Source organism: Salvelinus namaycush, chromosome 2 (assembly GCF_016432855.1).
Source record: "Salvelinus namaycush isolate Seneca chromosome 2, SaNama_1.0, whole genome shotgun sequence".
NCBI classification, from domain to species: Eukaryota; Metazoa; Chordata; class Actinopteri; order Salmoniformes; family Salmonidae; genus Salvelinus; species Salvelinus namaycush.
This window is the reverse complement of record NC_052308.1, coordinates 23,845,673-23,865,584: the sequence shown is the minus strand read 5'-3', so window position 1 is coordinate 23,865,584 and position 19,912 is coordinate 23,845,673. Positions and strand designations below refer to the sequence as shown.

The 19,912-nt window shown below is 41.5% G+C and overlaps 1 protein-coding gene across 1 annotated transcript; it reads left to right on the top strand.

Annotated features, from left to right (window-relative positions):
• Positions 1–16,563, top strand: LOC120020731 (opioid growth factor receptor-like). Its single transcript, XM_038964467.1, has 10 exons — positions 1–34; positions 976–1,172; positions 1,720–1,755; positions 2,210–2,275; positions 5,372–5,410; positions 5,567–5,621; positions 5,698–5,776; positions 5,929–5,995; positions 15,930–16,078; positions 16,224–16,563. Exons 1-10 carry the CDS (start codon positions 1–3, stop codon positions 16,561–16,563), a joined length of 1,062 nt encoding a protein of 353 aa, XP_038820395.1.
• Positions 16,564–19,912: the final 3,349 nt, after the last annotated feature.

Genomic DNA, 19,912 nt, shown 5'->3' with positions numbered 1-19,912 from the left:
ATGGAGCTGATGTTCAACACAGAGCAAAAATCATGTAGGTGGTAGGCCTACAATATGGCCCATCAAAGGCATAATTTTTTTACTGAAAATGTTCGGCCTATAATTTAAGTGAGGGGGAAAATAGAACAAAACCAGATCAAGTCTGGTAAAATAGTTACAACTGTTAGGTATGTTTCACTTTACAAATAGCTAGGCTTACATGACTCCAGTGAGTCATTTGACCAAACCCATATCAACAAAAAGGTGTAATGGGTTTGCACTCAAAAAGATGTTGCATTAAGATTACTTCATTATTCTATTTTTCTTAACTATTTTCATTGTATCAAGGATAGCGTACCAAACACATATCACTCAGCTGTAAACTGGATTGGCTGGTGTTTATGACTTCTTGCAAATGCTGGTGGAGGCACATGACGTAGTAAAACACAAAAGTGAAACTGTACAGTCATTCTCCGAATCCGAATGCAAAATATCGTGGTGGCTCTCGTGGATTAGTCAATCATAAATCAATCTTTGTTAACCTTTAGAACATTTTCAATAGGCTACAGAGTACATTATTTTGTTATTAGGGCAAGGGCGCGGCAAAGTTAGTGGGCGTCCAATGATAATAGGAAGAGAGCTGGCCCGAGCAGTAAGTAGTAAAATGCTTTACTAAATTGAGACGACAACTTTTTAGAATGCGTCGCAGGATTTTACGGCTGTGTCCATTTTTCCTGGTTCCAGTTCTCTCCTACTTACCCTGGAGATCGATCGTGGAAAATTGTTTTGCTTGGTTTTTGGAACGTACAGGGAGATGTATCTTGCCAAATGATCCTGACAGTCCAGAATCCCTTCCCAGTGAAGGAGCGGGGAGTCCAGAATCCTTTTCCGGTGAAGGAGTGGGGAGTCCAGAATCCCTTCCTATTCAAGGAGTGGGGAGTCCAGAATCCCTTCCCAGTGAAGGAGTGAGGAGTCCAGAATCCCTTCCTATTCAAGGTGTGGGGAGTCCAGAATCCCTTCCCAGTGGAGGAGTGGGGAGTCCAGAATCCCTTCCCAGTGGAGCAGTGGAGCTTCGGGTTCTCAGGTCAGCTAGGTCATATGATGTTGAAGACACGGATGAGTACTACTGCGAGTACGACTCGACATGGGAGGATCCTCCAAACAAAGAAACCAGTCGTCAAAAGTCCCAACATGTACGTACACAGGCCCCTGGGCCCTGATCACATTTTCTTTGTGTGGACTCTCAGCAGATGAGTTTTAGAATACTGTAGCCCATGGGGTATTCAAGTCTTCCCCTATGAGGTCCGGAACCTGCTGGATTTCTGTTCTACCTGATAATTAACTGCAGCCACCTGGTGTCCCAGGTCTAAGTCAGTCCCTGATTCGAAGGGAACATTGGAAAAATGTAGTGGAACTGGCTTTGAGGTCCAGAGTTGAGGGCTGTAGCCTATCATTAAAAGTATCTTATTGGCACCATAAAATACAGATGAAATATTTAATTTTCCAAAGCAAAATTTACATTTAAAATATTTTTACCAATGTAGGCCTAGAATAATGGTAACAGAATATTAATAACTAATCCTTTAGAATTTTCAGACACAAATCATTTCAAATGCTTGGCTCAATGGCTTATACATGTGCTCTGTCATATGCCCAAATCTTCAGATAATTTTAAGGCCTCAGCAGATTATGATTCACTACTGTTTTTTGTACCTCATTTTCACTGTTGTATTTCCTCAGGAGTGGGTACACCAGTACACCGGTTGGTCGCAACAAGTAAGTGTTATGTTCTGATACATTGAGAATCAGGGTTTTGGGACAACATTTATAATATATTTTAATATACAATATATAATATATTATATTTATTTAACCATTATTGCATGTGTACAACATTGCATCTCATATTGAGTAGCCTAAAGCTATTGCTCACCAATCAAAGCTCCGCCAAGGGGTTAGGAATACTGATGTATTATGTCTGTCTATGTGAAGATCTCTATCTTTAACTTCTAGATACATAAAATGGATATGACTGATAAAGTCTGCTATAGGCCTATGTCAGTAGCCAAGTAGAATGATTGCCGCCTATGCAGCTAGTGAAATGTTCCTTCCAAGTTTTTGTTTCACTGTACATACTGCATGAGCTCAAACGTGGGCCTATCAGTATTGTTTAGGTCAGGTGTTTCCATAACTGCCATTTTATGAACTCATGAAGTGAATGTGTTTTTAGTCACACAGGTTTAACAGATTCAAAAGTGCAGCAAAGGATATGCAAAAGTACAGGCATGATTATCCAGTAAGTCATTATTCTCTTTACACAATCTTACACAATTTATGCTATTTCATATAAATCCACCTGATAATGATGGTGTGCCGCAGGCTGCATTATCAATCCTAATGCAGTTCTATTGCTGTTAATCATACACTCTTAGAAAAAAAAGGTGCTGAGTGGAACCACATAGGATTCTTTAGTTTGTCCCCATAGGTAGTGGTGTAGTGCAATTCTTTTAGGTGAGGGAGCAACAAAAAAAACAGTTAATGACAGTCATCATTTCCTAAATCAAAGTTTGTACCTACAGATGTAGCCTATTGAATAACCTATCATTATAGAACAGCGCTCTCTAACCCCTGTTCCTGGAGAGCTACCCTCCTGTAGGTTTTCACTCCAACCCCAGTAAGTAACCTGATTCATGTTATAAACCAGCTAATTATTAGAATCAGGTGCGCTAGATTAGGGTTAGAATGACCAAGTAGTGAACATAAAACATTACTACGTAGAATTGTAGGACATTTATTTTTAAACAGTCATAAAATCAAGCTTTTGGTGTGTTGTATTCATACATCTCAATAAACTATAACCTACATGCATTATTACCTCTAACTTAGCCCAATTCACATTTCCAATTTCCCACCCTGGCATACCAAGCTACGACGGGCCCAGCGTCTCAATAGCCAATAGAGGCTAAATATCCCAAGGAGGGCTACAGCAACTTCCAGAGGGTCAGGCTCCTTGGGCTTTGTGGTGGCCACTCTGGTTTGAGTGTCTTTGGCAGAACAGTGTCGCCGTAACCAAGTGGTCACATATCGTTCTGTGTTCCACTGCGCAAAGGGGGTCCGTGGAGTTTTCTGAACTTCAAGGCAGACACAGCATGAATTTAGATGTTTTTTTCTACGTTCTGATTGGCCAAAGTGGTCAAGCGTCCGACAGGCCTCCGCAGTCCACACACGTAGCCTGTAGTTCTCCATCATTCTCGCCACTGCCAGAGAGAAGACAGGCCTCCGCAGTCCACACACGTAGCCTGTAGTTCTCCATCATTCTCGCCACTGCCAGAGAGAAGACAGGCCTCCGCAGTCCACACACGTAGCCTGTAGTTCTCCATCATTCTCGCCACTGCCAGAGAGAAGACAGGCCTCCGCAGTCCACACACGTAGCCTGTAGTTCTCCATCATTCTCGCCACTGCCAGAGAGAAGACAGGCCTCCGCAGTCCACACACGTAGCCTGTAGTTCTCCATCATTCTCGCCACTGCCAGAGAGAAGACAGGCCTCCGCAGTCCACACACGTAGCCTGTAGTTCTCCATCATTCTCGCCACTGCCAGAGAGAAGACAGGCCTCCGCAGTCCACACACGTAGCCTGTAGTTCTCCATCATTCTCGCCACTGCCAGAGAGAAGACAGGCCTCCGCAGTCCACACACGTAGCCTGTAGTTCTCTATCATTCTCGCCACTGCCAGAGAGAAGACAGGCCTCCGCAGTCCACACACGTAGCCTGTAGTTCTCCATCATTCTCGCCACTGCCAGAGAGAAGACAGGCCTCCGCAGTCCACACACGTAGCCTGTAGTTCTCCATCATTCTCGCCACTGCCAGAGAGAAGACAGGCCTCCGCAGTCCACACACGTAGCCTGTAGTTCTCCATCATTCTCGCCACTGCCAGAGAGAAGACAGGCCTCCGCAGTCCACACACGTAGCCTGTAGTTCTCCATCATTCTCGCCACTGCCAGAGAGAAGACAGGGAATACGCCACCATTTACCTACCTCAAGGCTGCTAAATAGTTCTACCAAGAACCCTTTTATCATCTGAAGGTTATTCCTAGAGCATTCTATGAATGGTTCCTCCAGCCGTATTAGGCTTTACAATTAAACTCTTTATGACAATCAATACAGTATCACAAGGCCTTTCTTTGAGGGCCTAGTTATACCTTAACACAAGTGGTGTTAGGAAACTCCTGGTTTACAGACCACATCAGGCTGCAAGTCACATCATGCTGGCTTGCAAAGTGATATGTAATTCCTATTTGAATCCAGCCAGAGTGAGTATATCTAACAAGTTACACTTTTAATCACCCAAAACATGCTTTCAGAATGATTTCCAGGGTAGGGAAGATTGATAGGTGAGACTACTTAAATAATCTAAACTGGAACAACCATCTCAGTAACGGGTGCAATACAGAAAGTATTCAAACCCCTTTACTTTTTACACCCTCAATTTTAAATGGATTACATTTAGATGTTTTGGTCACATGCCTACACACAATACCCCATAATGTCAAAGTGGAATTATGTAAAATAATATATATAATTAAAATGAAAAGCTGAAATGTTTTGAGTCAATAAGTTTTCAAACCCTTTGATATGGCAAGTCTAAATAAGTTCAGGAGTAAAAATGTGTCACATATAATAAGTTGCATGGACTGTGTGCAATAATAGTGTTTAACGTGATTTTCAATGACTACCTCATCTCTGTACCCCACACATGCAATTATCTGTAAGATCCCTCAGTTGAGCAGTGAATTTCAAAATTAGATTCAACCACAAAGACCAGGGAGGTTTTCCAACGCCTCACAAAGAAGGGCACCTATTGGTAGATGTGGTAAATTTTCAAAAAGCAAACATTGAATATCCCTTTGATCATGGTGAAGTTATTAATTATACATTGGATGGTTTATCAACCAACCCAGTCACTACAAAGATACAGGTGTCCTCCCTAACTCAGTTGCCGGAGAGGAAGCAAACCGCTCAGGGATTTCACCATGAGGCCAATGGTGACTTTTAAACAGTTATGGAGTTTAATGGCTGTGATAGGAGAAAACTGAGGATGGATCAACAACGTTTTAGTTACTCCACAATACTAACCTAATTGACAGAAGCCTTCTTGCCTTCCAAGTAACCATCAAAGAACCCTTTCTTCCAAAAACGGTTCTTAGGATGTTAAAGTTTCTAGGTAGAACCCTTTACCTTACAAAGAACCCTCATCTTCCTAAAAGGGTTCTTTAGATGAAAACAGTTATTGGTGGAACCCTATTCCTCCGCAAAGAACCCTTTTTCAACCCGTTTTTCTAAGAGTGTAGTCAGAGCTGGTACAGTCTTTAGCACTTGGTTCTTGTTTCCACAGGAGCATAGATCAAACTTGTACTTCGGCGGGCAACAACAAGTAAATAAGTTCTCATTCCCTTGTGTAATACATGGAAAAACTGAATGCTTTAAGTAATCATTTCACTATCCAATTCCTCTATAATTCTTGTAGTGTTTTGATACAACTCTGAGAAATATCCCCATTTCTGAATTTGCATTGCTCTTTCCCCCTCAGGATGATATGCCTAATTTACAGTTCTACCGTGAACAAATACCCTCCTCCCCTGATGGTAATGTATTTACTGATTCTTTAAGTGCAGTTTAGATTTGACAATACTTTTTTACTGTAACCTTTGCTCTGATTAGGTGTCTTCATTGAGGACTATCACAATAATTGGAAATGGCAATATTTAAAACTGGAAAGAGTTCACTCATACATCCAATGGTTAGTTTCCTTTACATTTATATGGGCTTTCAATTATTTTTATTTAGAATATTAATTGTTATAATACAATTCCTTAAAATGCGTGTGTGTGTATGTATATATATATGCTGTACTGTATATGTATATATTTTTTAAACAAATATTTCATTTAGGTTGTTCCCTCTTCAAGAACCAGGAATGAATAATCAAGCCAAGGAACTCACCAAAAAGGAAATTGAGGTACTTCTAGCAAGGAAATGTTCTCTACATACTGCATTTACATAGAAGAAACTACAAAAATAAAGGAAATACAAGAGTAAATGGGGGATACATAGTATATTGAAAGCAGGTGCTTCCACACAGGTGTCGTTCCTGGGTTAATTAAGCAATTAACATCCCATCATGCTTAGGGTCATGTATAAAAATGCCCAGTTGCCCATTATTTTGGCTAACATGGCTAGAAGAAGAGATCTCAGTGACTTTGAAGGAGGGGTCTCAAAGGAGAATAGGAGGTTTAAAGTGTGTGTGTGTAACCAGATCTTAACCCAATTTAGCACTTATGGGAAATTCTGGAGCGGCGCCTGAGAAAGCGTTTTCCACCACCATCAACAAAACACCAAATTATGGAATTTTTCATAGAAGAATGGTGTCGCATCCCTCCAATATAGTTTCAGACACGTGAAATCTATGCCAAGGAGCATTGAAGATGTTATGGCGGCTCGTGGTGGCCCAACGCACAATCGAATCTAATAAAATGTTACTTGTCACATGCTTCATGAACAACAGGTGTAGACTAACACTGAAATGCTTACTTACGGGCCCTTCCCAACAATGCTGAGACAAGATGAGATTAAAATAATAATAGAAAAATGGTAACACAAGGAATAAATACACAATGAGTAACAATAAGTTGGCTATATACAGAGGGTACAAGTACCGAGTCGATGTGCAGTGGTACGAGGGAATTGAGGTAGATATGTACATATAAGTAGAGGTAAAGTGACTAGGCAACAGGATAGATAATATACAGTAGCAACAGCGTATGTGATTAGTATGGAAGTGTGTGTGTGGCGACAGTATGCCTGTGTGTACAGTTGAAGTCGGAAGTTTACATACACCTTAGCCAAATACATTTAAACTCAGTTTTTCACAATTCCTGACATTTAATCCTAGTATAAATTCCCTGTCTTAGGTCAGTTAGGATCACCACTTTATTTGAAGAATGTGAAATGTCAGAATAATAGTAGAGAGAATTATTTATTTCAGCTTTTATTTCTTTCATCTCATTCCCAGTGGGTCAGAAGTTTACATACACTCAATTAGTATTTGGTAGCATTGCCTTTAAATTGTTTCACTTGGGTCAAACATTTCGGGTAGCCTTCCACAAGCTTCCCACAATAAGTTGGGTGAATTTTGGCCCATTCCTCCTGACAGAGCTGGTGTAACTGAGTCAGGTTTGTAGGCCTCCTTGCTCACACACACTTTGTCAGTTCTGCCCACAAATGTTCTATGGGATTGACGTCAAGGCTTTGTGATGGCCACTCCAATACCTTGACATTGTTGTCCTTAAGCCATTTTGCCACAACTTTGGAAGTATGCTTGGGGTCTTTGTCCATATGGAAGACCCATTTGCGACCAAGGTTAACTTCCTGACTGATGTATTGAGATGTTGCTTCAATATGTCCACATAATTTTCCTTTCTCATGAGGCCATCTATTTTGTGAAGTGCACCAGTCCAGCAAAGCACCCCCACAACATGATGCTGCCACCCCCGTGCTTCACGGTTGGGATGATGTTCTTCGGCTTGCAAGCCTCCCCCTTTTTCCTCCAAACATAACGATGGTCATTATGGCCAAACAGTTCTATTTTTGTTTCATCAGACCAGAGGACATTTCTCCAAAAAGTATGATCTTTGTCCCCATGTTCAGTTGCAAACCATAGTCTGGCTTTTATATGGCGGTTTTGGAGCAGTGGCTTCTTCCTTGCTGAGCGGCCTTTCAGGTTATGTCGATATCGGACTTGTTTTACTCTGGATATAGATACTTTTGTACCTGTTTCCTCCAGCATCTTCACAAGGTCCTTTGCTGTTGTTCTGGGATTGATTTGCACTTATCGCACCAAAGTACATTAATCTCTAGGAGACAGAAAGCGTCTCCTTCCTGAGCGGTATGACGGCTGCGTGGTGCTATGGTGTTTATACTTGCGTACTATTGTTTGTACAGATGAACGTGGTACCTTCAGGCGTTTGGAAATTGCTCCCAAGGATGAGCCAGATTTGTGGAGGTATACAATTTTTTTTCTGAGGTCTTGGCTGATTTCTTTTGATTTTCCTATGATGTCAAGCAAAGAGGCACAGAGTTTGAAGGTAGGCCTTGAAATATATCCAAAGGTGCACCTCTAATTGGCTCAAATGATGTCAATTAGCCTATCAGAAGCTTCTAAAGCCAATACATAATTTTCTGGAATTTTCCAAGCAGTTTAAAGGCACAGTCAACTTAGTGTATGTAAACTGACCCACTGGAATTTTGATACAGTGAGTTATAAGTTAAATAATCTGTCTTGTTGGAAAAATTACTTGTGACATGCACAAAGTAGATGTCCTAACCGACTTGCCAAAACTATAGTTTGTCAGCAAGAAATTTGTGGAGTAGTTGAAAAACTAGTTTTAATGACTCCAACCTAAGTGTATGTAAACTTCCGACTTCAACTGTACATGTTATATGTGAGTGAGTGTGTGTATGTGTTGGAGTGTCGGTGTAAGTATGTGTGAGTGCAAAAAGGAGTCAATGCAGATAGTCCAGAAGCTATGTGGTTATCTATTTAGCAGTCTTATTGCTTGGGTGCAGAAGCTGTTCAGGGTCCTGTTGGTTCCACACTTGGTGCATCGGTACTCCTTGCCGTGCGGTAGCAGAGAGAACAGTCTATGAATTGGGTGGCTGGAGTCAATTTTTAGGGCCTTCTTCAGACACCACCTGGTATAGAGGTCCGAGATGGTAGGGAGCTCGGCTCCAGTGATGTTCTTGGCCGTATGCATTACACTCTGTAGTGCCTTGTGGTCGGATGTGAAGCAGTTGCCATACCAAGTGTTGATGTAGCCAGTCAAGATTCTCTCAATGTAGAACCTTTTGAGGATCTGAGGGCCCATGCCAAATCTTTTCTGTCTTGGGGTGTTTGGACCATGATAGTTCATTGGTGATGTGGACACCCGGGCCTGTTCGGCCCACCTTTTCCTGTAGTCCATGATCAGCTCCTTTGTCTTGCTCACATTGAGGGAGAGGTTGTTGTCCTGGCCCCACACTGCCAGTTCTCTGACCTTCTCCCTATAGGCTGTCTCATCGTTGTCGGTGATCAGGCCTACCACTGTTGTATTGTCAGCAAACTTAATGATGGTGTTGGAGTCGTGTTTGGCCACGCAGTCGTGGGTGAACAGGGAGTACAGGAGGGGACTAAGTACACACCCCTAAGGGTCCCCAGTGTTGAGGATCAGCATGGCAGACGTGTTGTTGCCTACCCTTACCACCTGGGGCGGCCCATCCAGGATCCAGTTGCATACCGCCCCAACAGATCCACAGATGAAAAAATCTCAATCGCACTCCACACTGCCCTTTCCCACCTGGACAAAAGGAACATCTATGTGAGAATGCTGTTCATTGACTACAGCTCAGCGTTCAATTGACATTCACAACTACAGTGCCTTGCAAAAGTATTCACCCCCCTTGCCGTTTTTACAACATGTAATTACAACATGTAATTTAAATGGATTTTTATTTGGATTTCATGTAATGGACATACACAAAATAGTCCAAATTGGTGAAGTGAAATGAAAAAAATTACTTGTTCCAAAACAATAAAAAAAATAACAAAAGGAAAAGTGGTGTGTGCATATGTATTCACCCTCTTTGCTATGAAGCCCCTAAATAAGATCTGTTGCAGCCAATTACCTTCAGAAGTCACATAATTAAATAAATAAAGTCCACCTGTGTGCAATCTAAGTGTCACATGATATGTCACATGATCTCAGTATATATACACCTGTTCTGAAAGGCCCCAGAGTCTGCAACACCACTAAGCAAGGGGCATCACCAAGCAAGCGGCACCATGAAGACCAAGGACCTCTCCAAACACGTCAGGGACAAAGTTGTGGAGAAGTACAGATCAGGGTTGGGTTCTAAAAAAATATCCGAAACTTTGAACATCCCACGGAGCACAATGAAATGGAAAGAATATGGAACAACAACAAACCTGCCAAGAGAGGGCCGCCCTCCAAAACTCACGGATCAGACAAGGAAGGCATTAATCAGAGAGGCAACAAAGAGACCAAAGATAACCCTGAAGGAGCTGCAAAGCTCCACAGCAGAGATTGGAGTATCCGTACATAGGACCACTTGAAGACGTACACTCCACAGAGCTGGGCTTTACGGAAGAGTGGCCAGAAAAAAGCCATTGCTTAAAGAAAAAAATAAGCAAACATGTTCGGTGTTTGCCAAAAGGCATGTGGGCGACTCCCCAAATATATGGAAGAAGGTACTCTGGTCAGATGAGACAAACATTTTGCTTTTTTGGCCATCAAGGAAAACGCTATGTCTGGCAAAAACCCAACACCTCTCATCACTCCAAGAACACCATCCCCACAGTGAAGTATGGTGGTGGCAGCATCATGCTGTGGGGATGTTTTTCATCAGCAGGGACTGGGAAACTGGTCAGAATTGAAGGAATAATGGATGGTGCTAAATACAGGGAAATTCTTGAGGGAAACCTGTTTCAGTCTTACAGAGATTTGAGACTGGGACAGAGGTTCACCTTCCAGCAGGACAATGACCCTAAGCATACTGCTAAAGCAACACTCAAGTGGTTTAAGGGAAACATTTACATGTCTTGGAATGGCCTAGTCAAAGCCCAGACCTCAATCCAATTGAGAATCTGTGGTATTACTTAAATATTGCTGTACACCAGCAAGGAACCCATCCAACTTATAGGAGCTGGAGCAGTTTTGCCATGAAGAATGGGCAAAAATCCCAGTGGCTAGATGTGCCAAGCTTATAGAGACATACCCCAAGAGACTTGCAGCTGTAATTGCTGAAAAAGGTGTCTCTACAAAGTATTGACTTTGGGGGGGTGAATAGTTATGCATGCTCAAATCTTCTGTTTTTTTGGTCTTATTTCTTGTTTGTTTCACAATAAAAAATATTTTGCATCTTCAAAGTGGTAGGCATGTTGTGTAAATCAAATGATACAAACCCCCAAAAAATATATTTTAATTCCAGGTTGTAAGGCAACATAATTGGAAAAATGCCAAGGTCGTTGAATACTTTCGCAAGGCACTTTATGTGAGAATGCTGTTCATTGACTACAGCTCAGCGATCAATGTGAATGTTGACTTGTTTAAAGGTCTTGCTCACATCGGCTACCGAGAGTGTTATCACACAGTCATCCAGAACAGCTGGTGTCTCGTGCATGCTTCAGTGTTGCTTGCCTCGAAGCAACCATAAAAGGCATTTAGCTCGTCTGGTAGGCTCGCGTCACAGGGCAGCTCGCGTCTGGGTTTCCCTTTGTAGTCCGTAATAGTTTTCAAGCCCTGCCACATCCGACGAGCGTCAGAGCAAGTGTAGTAGGATTCAATCATAATCCTGTATTGACGCTTTGCTTGTTTGATGGTTCGTCTGAGGGCATAGCGGGATTAGTGTACCGCTCCTTGAAAGCGACAGCTCTAGCCTTTAGCTCGATGCGGATGTTGGCTGTAATCCATGGCTTCTGGTTGGGATATGTACGTACAGTCACTGTGGGGACGACATTGTCAATGCGCTTATTGATAAAGCCAATGACTTCATTGGAGCCATTGGATTAAACCCGGCACATATTCCAGTCTGTGCTAGCAAAACAGTCCTGTAGCGTAGCATCCGAGTCATCTGACCACTTCCGTATTGAGCGAGTCACTGGTACTTCCTGCTTATGTTTTTGCTTGTAAGCAGGAATTGGAAGGATAGAATTATGGTCATATTTGCCAAATGGTGGGCGAGGGAGAGCTTTGTATGCATCTCTGTGTGTGGAGTAAAGGTGGTCTTGAGTTTTTTTCCCTCTGGTTGCACATGTGACATGCTGGTAAAAATGTTGTAAAACTGATTTAAGTTTGCCTGCATTAAAGTCCCCGGCCACTAGGAGCGCCGCTTCTGGATGAGCATTTTCTTGTTTGCTTATGGCCTTATAGAGTTGGTTGAGTGCGGCCTTAGTGCCAGCATCGGTCTTGTGGTGGTAAATAGACGGCTACGAATAATATAGATGAGAACTCTCTTGGTAGATAGTGTGGTCTACAGCTTATCATAAGGTACTTTACCTCAGGCGAGCAATACCTTGAGACTTCTTTAATATTAGACATTGCGCACCATTAACAAAAAGACACACATCCCACCACTAGTCTTACCAGATGTGGCTTTTTCTCTGTTCTACCGGTGCATGGAAAATCCCCCCAGCTCTATTTTGTCTGTGTCGTCGTTCAGCCACGACTCGGTGAAAAAAAGATATTACAGTTTTTAATGTCCCGTTGGTAGGGTAATCGTAATCGTAGATCATCAATTTTATTTTCAAATGATTGCATGTTAGCAAGTAGAACGGATGACAGTGGGAGTTTACTCGCTCGCCAACGAAAAGGCAGCCCGACCTGCGCCCTCTTTTCCTTTGTCTTTTCTTAACACAAATGACGGGGATTTGGGCCTGTTCCCGGGAAAGCAGTATATCCTTCTCGTCGGACTAGTTAAAGAAAAAAGCTTCTTCAATGTTCGTGGTGAGTAATCTCTGTTCTGATGTCCAGAAGTTATTTTCAGTAATAAGAGACCGTAGCAGCAACATTATGTACAGAATAAGTTATAAGTGGGTCCAAGGTGTCTGGGTGTTGATGTGAGCCATGACCAGCCTTTCAAAGCATTTCATGGCTGCAGATGTGAGTGCCACGGGGCGATAGTCATTTTAACAGGTTTCCTTGGTGTACTTGAGCACAGGGACTATGGTGATCTGCTTGAAACATGTAGGTATTACAGACTGGGTCAGGGAGAGGTTAAAAATGTCAGTGAAGAATACACTTGCCAACTGGTCAGTGAATACTCTGAGTACGTGTCCTGGTATTCCATCAGGCCTTGTGAATATTAACCTGTTTAAAGGTCTTACACACATTGGCTACGGAGAGCAAGATCACACAGTCATCCGGAACAGTTGGTGCTCTGATGCATAGTTCAGTTTTATTTTAGGGGGTAGATCAGCTTTAATATTGCAGATAGGTTGTGGCTTCCATTGATGTAATTGTCTGCTTCATTTCCAATAGCCCATATATGTTTTATGTATATATATATTTTTTTTTATATATATATATATATTTTTTTCCTTTAATATTTTCCCCTAACCCTACCACCCCTCCCCTAATTGGAGTAAACTAGTGGACAACAACACTTAGGTTTCTACTTCCAGCTTATACATACTAAATACATTTTTCAGACACGGTATATTTTACAATAGTTACTGTATCTTTTGTTTGTTTTAGTCCCATCCTTCAGCTACTCTCAACCTCGCCCATCTATCTCTGAAGACCATCCAGTTTTTATTTCTGTTTGCCTTCTATTTTTCAACTGTACTGTGATGTTTCACAAAAGTTCTGAACCTTTCTATTCTCATAGTTTCTACAGATTGTAAATTGAAAATGTTTGCTAAGAGTATTATTATATTATTGATCAATTGACTATGACTTTTCAAATCACCATGCAGTGCTATTTGCAGAGTTAGCTCCAGGTAAATAATTTTAATTGAAAAACTCTAAGTTTTGAATCCGGCATCGGTTTGTGTATCAGTTCATAAACAATGTGCCATGGAATCGGAACATCGAAAATCTCTTCCCAACTATTTTGCAATCTATATGGCACAGCTGTCAAATTATTGGTCCTTAAATGTAGCTGGTATACTTTTTATTTATCACACCTTTAACCAATTTTGGTCTTTAATGCAGGGCCGACAGACAAGTTCCCTACTTTCCCCGCCTTCCACTTGTCTCTTCCATTTTTGCGGTAATGCTGCAGTTAGTTGGTTGTAATTTTGGGTCGAGCAGACATTTCCATATATTTTTGTTAGCTGAATGTGTGACACAACTCCACCAGTCCTGTTTATGATATAATTTACAAAGATTATTGTTTTTATCAATGAGTATATTTGAGTTTAACCATACTATTAGTTTTCTGGTGGATTAACTGAAATTGCAACCAACTTTCTATGGCTTGTTTCATTTTCAAATAACCGAAAGAGCTGGTAATCTGAATAAAGGGAAAAAGGCCATTCTTGAACATGATGTGAGACATTGTTACTAATCTGCTAGAGAACCAGTTTGGATTTAAGTATAACTTTTGTAAGACTGATGCCTTTAGTGAGAGGTCTAATGCTTTAATATTGAACCATTTCTGCCCTCCGAATTCATATTCATTATATAAATAGGCCCATTCAATTTTGTCTGGTTCAGTGTTGCTTGCCTCGAAGCGAGCATGGAAGGCATTTAGCTCGTCTGGTAGGCTCATTTCACTGGGCAGTTCGGCTGGGTTTCCCTTTGAAATCTGTGATAGTTTGCAAGCCCTGCAACATCCAACGAGCGCCAGAACTGGCGTAGTAGGATTTGATCTTAGTCCTGTGTTGGCGCTTTGTATGTTTGATGGCTCGTTGGAGGTCATAGCGGGATTTCTTATAAACGCCTGGATTAGTGTCCCACTCTTTGAAGTGGCAGCTCTAGTCTTTAGCTCAGTGCGGATGTTGCCTGTAATCCATGGCTTCTGGTTGGGGTCTGTACGTATGGTCATGCGATTCTGTGTGTGGAGTAAAGGTGATCTTGAGTTTTGTCGCCTCTAGTTGCAATGTGACTTGCTGGTAAAAGCGATTTCAGTTTCCCTACATTAAAATCATTGGCCACGAGAAGCGCCGCCTCTGGATGTGCATTTTCTGGTTTGCTTACGGCCCTATACAGGTTGAGTGCGGTCTTAGTGCCAACATCGGTTTGTGGTGGTAAATAGACAGCTACAAAAAAAATGGTATGGTAAATAGTATGGTCTGCATTTTATCATGAGTTATTGTAACTCAGGAGAGCAAAAATGTGATGCTTCCTTAACATTAGAGATCGCACACCAATTGCTGTTGACAAATGGACACACCCCTCCTCCCTTCGTCTTACCTGAGGCTGTCGTCCAGTCTTGACGATGCATAGAAAAACTAGAGAGATGTATATTATCCTTGTCCCCATTCAGCCATAACTCTAAGAAACATAGAATATTACCGTTTTCCAGGTCTTGTTGATAGGATAGTCTCGAATGGAGCTCGTCCAGTTTGTTCTCTAGTGACTTACTTACTTACTTACTTTATTGTCCCCATGGGGAAATTTTGTTGCAGTGTCATGTACACATTTAAAGTGGCGTTAAATACAAAACAAGATTGACAATACAACTTTCAATAACAGTCACGCACCAATAAAAAAATAATAATAGTAAGAAATAAGAAATAAAAAAACATTTAAAACATTTAAAACAAAGACTAGCCTGCTGGCCTTAAAGGTCAATGGGAACATTTGCCCGAGCTATTTAAGAGGGATATCACACCTGGCACAAATGATTGTCTCGTTCTATTTTTCCTGCTGAGGGGTGCCCTATACCTGCGCCCAGAGGGGAGTAATTCAAAGTCCAGGTACAGGGGGTGACTTGGGTCTAAAATTACGGAGGGCCCTTACGGAGGGCCCTGACCTTAAAGATCTCATCCAGGCCTGTGACTGTACGTTCACCAATAGAACGGAGAGTACAGTTGGTTTATTAGCTCGCCGATATAATCTTGTCAAAGTGCCTCCTTGCCTTCCTGTCTTGCGCCATCGCTTCTTCTTTCGAGTCCCGGAGATTAGGGCCTAGTCCGGAGGAAGCAGAACATCCAGAGCTGCCGACTCGTTGAAGTAGAAATGTTCATCCAAATTAGTTAGTTAGTGATCGCTGTTCTGATGTCCAGAAGCTGTTTTCAGTCATAGGAAATTATAGCGGAGACACTATGTACCCAAAAAACTATGCTGGTATTTGCTTTATTTTGTCAGTTACCTGTATGTCATCTATTGACTGGTGGGCTTAGAAAATATAATTTGTTCATAATTGTTCTGAATGACAATCTACTTCTTCCTCAGGCTTTCCTTCAAGATGAAACTGCGAAGAAGAGGCTGGTCAAGTCCTACAAACTCATGCTGGACTTCTACGGCATCCAGCTGTCAAATGACACAACAGGGGAAGTGCGACGGGCAAATAACTGGCATAAGAGATTTGACAACCTGGACAGGTTAGCAATTTCTTCATTGAGTCATTTAACTGTTATTTTATAGTGATTGTGATACATAATAGCTACAATTTCAGTTTTCAAATTAACCTTCTGAGGTTAACAGTACCCTTGTATTTTTGTTGGTCTTGTGTTTTGTTTATGGTAGACATACACACAACAACCTGCGCATCACCCGCATCCTGAAGTGCCTGGGCACTCTGGGGTTCCCCCACTACCAGGCCCCACTCGTCCGCTTCTTCCTGGAGGAAACTCTTGTCAAAGGCAACCTGTACAATGTGAAGGAGAGCGTGCTCAACTACTTCATCTTTGCTGTCATTGATAAGCAAGAGCGCAGGGATCTAGTTGAGTATGCCTACAAGCACTATGAGCCCAAATATGAGTTTGTGTGGTGCCCCAAGAAGATCCAGATGACTTTCTCAAATGGAGAAGAATTCTCAGATAATAGGCAAACAATGGCAGGCCATTACCAGCATGGTAACTACTGAGATGACAGAGATGTCAGTGACGACCTATCTATTCCTCGCAATGCTATTGTTAGCACAGCTGATTCCATTCGGCACCCTGTTCCAAGATTGGTTTCCCCCAAAAATTATGATTTGGCCCCTGAGCGTGCATCAATTAGGCATTATGAAGATGTTCCAAAGTATGTAGCTACTCGCTCTACAGGGCACTCACATACTGCCCAAGGTAATGTAAAGACTTGGTCCCCCACCAAAGATGTTTTAAATAATCAGGGAAATGAGAAAATAGAGAGTGCACCCACTAAAGATTCAGAAGGCAAGAACAATTCAGTGAAAGAGCGAGCCACTTAATAAAGAAGTTTCACTGAGTCAGTTAAAGACCGAATGCTCAGCAATTGAGAAATCTACTCAAGAAGTATCCCAGAGGCCGGATAAGACCACTGAGGGTCCAGCCATAGACCTATGTCCTAAAGACCCATCCCGGAGCCAGGTTCAGACCACTGAGGGTCCAACCATAGATCCATGTCCTAAAGACCTATCCCGGAGCCAGGTTCAGACCACTGAGGGTCCAGCCATAGAGCTATCTCCTCATAAGGTACCCCAGAGCAAGGTTAATAAAGCCAGAACCAGAGATGCCCCAAAGAGCTGCCGCGCCAAAAAGCCTAGAATTGGGGAAATTATCAAAACAGTTTCGGAGAGCACCAGTAAAACAAATAAGAATCCTCCTACCAGAGAAAAGCAATAGTATCTGAACATTAAATAGGTGTTTAATGTAACAGTGGAGATATGAATAAGATGGGTGTATTCATCCAAATAGGTAGATTGTGAAGCAACCAGAAACCAGAGGGCATAAAAGCAAAGGGGAAGGGGAAGATTTTGACATTTTAATAAAGTATAATGAAATTATAATTGACTTATGTATACTTAGTATCAGTGGTGTATAGTACTTAAGTAAACATACTTTAAAGTAATACTTAAGTCGTTTTTTGGGGTATCTGTACTTTATTTTACAATTTATATTTTTACTCCACTACATTCCTAAAGAAAATAATGTACTTTTCACTCCATACATTTTCTATGACACCCAAAAGTACTCGTTACATTTGGAATGCTTAGCAGGACAGGAAAATGGTCCAATTCATGCACTTATCAAGAGAACATCCCTGGTCATCCCTACTGCCTCTAAACACATACTTCGTTAGTAAATGATGTCTGAGTGTGCACCTGGCTATCCGTCAATAAAAACAGAAAAAAATGTAATTGTTCCGTCTGGTTTGCTTAATATAAGGAATTTGAAAGTATTTGTTATATATTTTTGCAATTACATTTACTTCTGATACTTGAGTATATTTAAAACCAAATACTTTTAGAATTTTACTCAAGTAGTATTTCACTGATTTGACTTTTACTTGAGTCATTTTCTATTAAGGTATCTTTACCTTTACTCAAATATGACAATTGTGTACTATATTAACCACTGCTTAGTGTAGGTATAAATAGCATAACCATTTAACAGTTAATAAAAAACGACAGCTCATTTTGTTTTATAGATATATACACTGCTCAAAAAAATAAAGGGAACACTTAAACAACACAATGTAACTCCAAGTCAATCACACTTCTGTGAAATCAAACTGTCCACTTAGGAAGCAACACTGATTGACAATAAATTTCACATGCTGTTGTGCAAATGGAATAGACAAAAGGTGGAAATTATAGGCAATTAGCAAGACACCCCCAAAAAAGGAGTGATTGTGGCCTGCTGGAGGTCATTTTGCAGGGCGCTGGCAGTGCTCCTCCTTGCACAAAGGCGGAGCTAGCGGTCCTGCTGCTGGGTTGTTGCCCTCCTACGGCCTCCTCCACGTCTCCTGATGTACTGGCCTGTCTCCTGGTAGCGCCTCCATGTTCTGGACACTACGCTGACAGACACAGCAAACCTTTTTGCCACAGCTCGCATTGATGTGCCATCCTGGATGAACTGCACTACCTGAGCCACTTGTGTGGGTTGTAGACTCCGTCTCATGCTACCACTAGAGTGAGAGCACCGCCAGCATTCAAAAGTGACCAAAACATCAGCCAGGAAGCATAGGAACTGAGAAGTGGTCTGTGGTCACCACCTGCAGAATCAGTCCTTTTTTGGGGGTGTCTTGCTAATTGCCTATAATTTCCACCTTTTGTCTATTCCATTTGCACAACAGCATGTGAAATTTATTGTCAATCAGTGTTGTTCCTAAGTGGACAGTTTGATTTCACAGAAGTGTGATTGACTTGGAGTTACATTGTGTTGTTTAAGTGTTCCCTTTATTTTTTTGAGCAGTGTATTTTATTACCGGTAACTATCTTGGTAGAACTGTGTGATCTGGGCCCGGTTTCCCAAAAGCATTTTAAGGCCGAGGCCATCCTTCGTAGGACCATCGTTAAATCTCAGAGCTATTTCCCAAAACCATTGTTATTAATTAATGTTGCACTTGAAACGGTTGTAATCTAACGTCTGCCTGAGACCACCCGTAGAACAGCTAACGTTAAGTGCGTCGCTAGATGCTTTTTTGCCCTCCCGCGTCACTTTATACAGAGATCTCCACTAAACATAGAAACAAATGGTTTATCCGTCAATTTCAGAACAAAGTTGACTACAAATACGTTGTCAATGTTTTTGCAATTAACACACAAGCAACGTATAAAAAGAGCGCTGCCTTTCTTTCGATCCTATCAGTATCGACACATGCTCCAAAGACCACTAGCGAACGTTCTTTCTGCAAACGTTCTTACTGCATGGGGTTTTGGGAAACGCGTGATGCATCATTGTCCGTTGTAGGGCAAGATACATCATTAAAACACTTGTAAACCTAAATTCCATCGCTATCGGGAAACCAGGCCCTGGTCAGTCACTGTTTTTAATGATCATTCTTGCTTGCCTTTTTGGAGGGTAACTTCACCACTTTTCAACCTCATTTTCATTATCTCCACCACAATACCAGTGTCAACGTATGTAAAAAATAAAAAAATATTTAAAGGTGCATTTCTAAGTTTTGTAGAAAAAAATATTAAGCTACCCGATGACATGAAAAGTTCAAACATTTTAAAAACTGATTTTCAAACACTATGACATTTGCGGTGATGTAGGGAGCAAGAAAATACCCTCCCTTGGGCTGGAAACTCTAGGCGGGTTTTTCAAATCACTTTTTACATACTTTTTAAACAGAATGTATGTGCCTGCCATTTTAGAATTGTGAATGATGTTCTAAATCTCTCTTTTCAGCCTCTGAGGTGAGGTGTAAGTCAGACATCTTCCTCTTCTCAATATTCTGGAAGAATTATACTGGCATCCTGTAAAAAATATTTAGGAAAATGTAATAGGCATAATGTACACTTC